The following is a 4,638-nucleotide window of genomic DNA, read 5'->3' on the forward strand; positions in this document are numbered from 1 at the left end:
TTAAGTTTTGTAGTTCTTAATATCCAATACACAGCTGTACTCGGAAAACTACAGACCAGAGGATCAGACCTGTAAATTATTTTTATACGCTATCTGAACTCTAAATATGATAGGAATCCTGCAGGTCATGGCCTTCGTGTAATATTGTTTATTGTAGTGTGTGTTTTATTTCATTCTAAAAGCCATTATTTCTCAAAACTGACGACAAACGGATTTTGGAAAATAGGGAAATGATGTAGGAAAATTGACATTTCACTGAAACTACTATTTTTTGAAAAACTTCGGGTTCCAAGCTTCAAAATGAAGGGTCATTTATTAAAATCCGGTCAGCCATTTTCCCGTAATTTTCATTACCAGTTCAAATTATATACATAGATTTTACTTTTATTGACTAACACAAAATATGTAACAATATATTTAAACTTTGAAATTTATCAATTTCACATTCAATTTCACACTTAAATTATTCCATTATTTGTTTCTTGTTGTTTACACAACATCGAAGTAAGTACTGTTTGAAGTAACTTTTGTAACGTTTGCTTGAAAGGTATAGTGCTACTGGATTAAAACAGGAATTGAATACAAGCAAATACCGCGATATTGTGTATATATACCAAATTTCTATAGAATTGTCATACCGAATATTAACAACGTAAGCCCATATTATGTGATATGGAAGGAAACTTACAGCAAATACTAATGCAAGACTTAACACAACCCTAGCGGTGCTTCTGCGTGCATTCTCTTGGTTGTGTATTTCTCCAGGAGTGAGCTCCTTAATTCTCATTAAATCACGAGCCGTTAGAACATACATACATACTATTACACATACAGGAAGAACACAGAACACCAGAAGCTCAAATAAAACCAGTTTCGTATAATATTTCCAGCTATCGAACATACTGCAGCGACCACTGGTATCAATATTAAAAGACATCGCAAAAGGAATCGCAAATAAAGAGCACGTGATCCAGATACCGACGATGGATATCACTGCTACTGTTTTTATCATTGAAGAGAAGCTTCTGTTGTGTAAAGGCCTCGATATCACTATGTACCTCTGAACACTCATAATGGCTATCAAGTATGCCGATACTCCTACACTTAAATGCCGAAGAAAACTGAATGTCTGGCACAATAGCTGACCGAACTGCCAAGATTTTGGCGATGTGTCGATGTAGGCTGACAACGTGTTCGTGGCCAACAGAAGGAAGTCGCTAAAAGCTAAATTCAATATGTAAATATTGGGGACGGTATGCATTTCTGAATTGCATATAATCACAACTACGAGAGTGAAGTTTCCAATTGTACCAAATAGGAGTAAAAACACGCATATTACAGGATGAACATATTCTAAAAATGTCTTGAATTTATAGTGTTCTTCATAATAATAGTCTGTGTTGTAATTTGGAACTGCAGAGTTGTAGTCTTTCTCGAGTATTATACTGCTATTCGCACACTGAGCCTTGTCTAGCACGCCCCACCACATTCCTGACATTTTATCTGGAGTCTCACATTTCACAACTCTTTTCCTTCTTGCAGTTTTAACGCCGTGTTCATTGCACCACTTCCACACTTCTAACAGATCACAATCACATTCAAGTGGGTTTCCAGTCAAGAATAAATTTGATAGCCTCGGGATAGTAGCAAATAAACCTTTATCAACACCCTTTACATTATTACCACTAAAGTCCACTTCCTTAAGGTAACTCATATTTTCGAATGATTTAGATGTTATGAGGCTTAGATTACATTCAGAAATATCCAGAGTCTCCAATGTCGGTGAATTAAGAAAGGAACTGTCACTTGGAATATAAAGTTTTTCGTTTTCATCTAGATGTAAGTAATTTAGCTTAGTCAAATGCATAAATACATCCGGATGAAGATAAGACAATCTGTTTCCTGACAGCCAAAGGCCACGTAAATTAGCAAGACCTACGAAATTACCGCTTTCCAAGCTGTGTAATAAATTATACTGTAAACTTATCCAGTCTAATGATATCAAGTCTTCGAAAATGCCCACCTCCAACTTCTCAATTCTGTTTCCTGCCAGATGAAGACCCGATATTTCTGTCATATTTTTAAATGTACCGACTTTTAATTCTGTTAAGAAATTGTCTTCCAAACTTAGTTGTTCAATCAGTACTAGACCATTGAAAGCATCTCTATCTATGTATGATATATTGCAGTAATCTAGGTCTAGATATTTAAGTTGCACAATGTTTTTAGATTGAAATGCATTTTTGCCAAGTTTCTGCAAGTTGTTATGGTCGAGTATGAGTCTAGTATGTCTCTGAAAAGTCTGCGGTATCTCTTGGAAATCTGCACGTGAGCAGTTCATTATTTCGCCGCCTGGATCGCACCAGCATCCACTGGAACACAGCACTGACGATTGTATGGCCCTCATCAGCAACCAAATACAAAACACGAAGGCTGGCACCATCAGCAATGATGCGACCATTATGATTCGCAGTGTTAGGGACATCGTGACAGATGATCTGTAGAAAGATAGAAAGTGTAATTAATTTAGTTATTTTCTATATAGGAAAGAAATTAATATTAATTAGTGTATCGTACAATTAAAAATAAGTATTCTTTGTGACCAGTAAACGTACGTAGCCTAATTTATTCACGCCCAATTAATTATAACTCATAATAATAATAATAATAATAATAATAATAATAATAATAATACTTACTGGCTTTTAAGGAACCCGGAGGTTCATTGCCGCCCTCACATAAGCCCGCCATCCGTCCCTATCCTGAGCAACATTAATCCATTCTCTATCATCATATTCCACCTCCCTCAAATACATTTTAATATTATCTTCCCATCTACGTCTCGGCCTCCCCAAAGGTCTTTTTCCCTCCGGCCCCCCAACTAACACTCTATATGCATTTCTGGATTCGTCCATACGTGCTACATGTCCTGCCCATCTCAAACGTCTGTACTTAATGTTCATAATTATGTCAAGTAAAGAATACAATGCGTGCAGTTCTGTGTTGTGTAACTTTCTCCATTCTCCTGTAACTTCATCCCTCTTGGCCCCAAATATCTTCCTAAGCACTTAATTCTCGAACATCCTTAACCTCTGTTCCTTTCTCAAAGTGAGAGTCCAAATTTCCAAACCATACAGAACAACCGGTAATATAGGCCCTAACTGTTTTATAAATTCTAACTTTCAGATTTTTATAGAGCAGACTGGATGATAAAAGCATCTCAACCGAATAATAACACGCATTTCTTATATTTATTCTGCGTTTAATTTCCTCTCGAGAGTAATTTCCATTTGTTACTGTTGCTACAAGGTACTTGAATTTTTCCATCTTTTAAAAGGAAAATTTTCCAATGTCTAAAAATTTAGGGCACTTACTGCAAATAATTTTTTATATAAATAAAATGCATCAAATGCAAGCCTTTTTTTTCTTCACACCCTCATGTAAAATTTAATTTGTAAATTCACCAGAGGAACAAAAATTAATTTGCACAAAAAATGACTTCAATCCCTTTACCCGATCACCATCGAATTATTCGTCGAGCTAAGTAAATACATATCACCTTAATTAATGTATGTAATATATTCCTTTAACGAATATAAAATCCACATTCAACTTTTTAACTTTTTGAAAAAGCACAGCCCTAAATGATCGGCGCATTTATGTCATTTCAATCGTTTGTAATTTTGTATGCTTTGAAATTCATATATTTAGACTGCCTTTGATTACTAAATGTCATTATTGTCAACGTCATTGTTACCATCATAAACAACATCTTAGCTACATCGTCTTATGTCAAGGATCGGACATTTGGCCAGGGTTATTCACACATATGAATGGTTAGGCTTGTTTTGATTTCTAAATTATGGAAATAAGGTAATTTTCTTTTCCTTCTAAGGGAAACGTGGTACACCTGGAGGATAGCAACAATGCTTCGCGCAATGCTTGAATGGTACATAATTACAGTCAGAAGTGTATTGTCCATTGACAGTAAACGAAACTACTTACCATCAGTAATAACTTGAAAGTTGTTTGCAGGAAAATTAGATTCACTGGCGTTTATTTCGCTTGGCTGTGATGACGGAGCGACTGAACCAAAATAAGAAGTGGGCCTCGAGGACGACAGAGTGTGTCGGCAGATGACGCAGCTGCACAATCAGCTGTATTAAATGAACTCTCTCACTTCCCTTTTCATAGCTGCTATAAATATATGCCCCCAGTCACCTACAAGTGAAATATCACATAACTCTCTATCACTATAATATGGAAAAAGACATTTCGTAAAAATATAATCTAAATAGTTTATCTATGACATAATTAGTATTGTTTTTTTTTCTGAATTCTGACTTTATGGGGGTTTGTAACAGAAAACATGATAGTGAAGTAAAAATCATTGTTGAATGTAATGCAAAGAGGAGGAAAGCTTTATAACATAACAAAACATCATCATCATTATCATCGTCTACATTACTGTATGGACCATAAGATCCGTTCCACTCTAATCAAATCAAAACTGGTCCCGCCGTCTTTTTGTGGGTCTTCCTGGGTTTCTTCTCCCACGGGGGTCGTGACTTTATATTGCTCTGGTAATTGATGTTTCTGGCATACGATGTAGGGTAAACTAGGTAGTTATTGACCAGT

At 35.7% G+C, this 4,638-nt stretch overlaps 1 protein-coding gene across 1 annotated transcript; it reads right to left on the minus strand.

The window, feature by feature from the left end:
• Positions 1-381: 381 nt before the first annotated feature.
• On the minus strand, positions 382-4,105 carry LOC138708651 (leucine-rich repeat transmembrane neuronal protein 3-like). Its single transcript, XM_069838737.1, has 2 exons — positions 4,006-4,105; positions 382-2,498 (listed from the first exon to the last, which is right to left on the minus strand). The coding sequence occupies exon 2, from the start codon at positions 2,483-2,485 to the stop codon at positions 464-466; it is 2,022 nt and encodes a 673-aa protein (XP_069694838.1). The 5' UTR covers positions 2,486-2,498; positions 4,006-4,105; the 3' UTR covers positions 382-463.
• Positions 4,106-4,638: the final 533 nt, after the last annotated feature.

This window comes from Periplaneta americana, chromosome 11 (genome assembly GCF_040183065.1).
Source record: "Periplaneta americana isolate PAMFEO1 chromosome 11, P.americana_PAMFEO1_priV1, whole genome shotgun sequence".
In the NCBI taxonomy this organism is placed as follows: domain Eukaryota; kingdom Metazoa; phylum Arthropoda; class Insecta; order Blattodea; family Blattidae; genus Periplaneta; species Periplaneta americana.

Bases quoted from the DNA above. Each gene is read 5' to 3' on its own strand.
- LOC138708651 (XM_069838737.1), bottom strand. From the start codon at position 2,485: ATGTCCCTAACACTGCGAATCATAATGGTCGCATCATTGCTGATGGTG.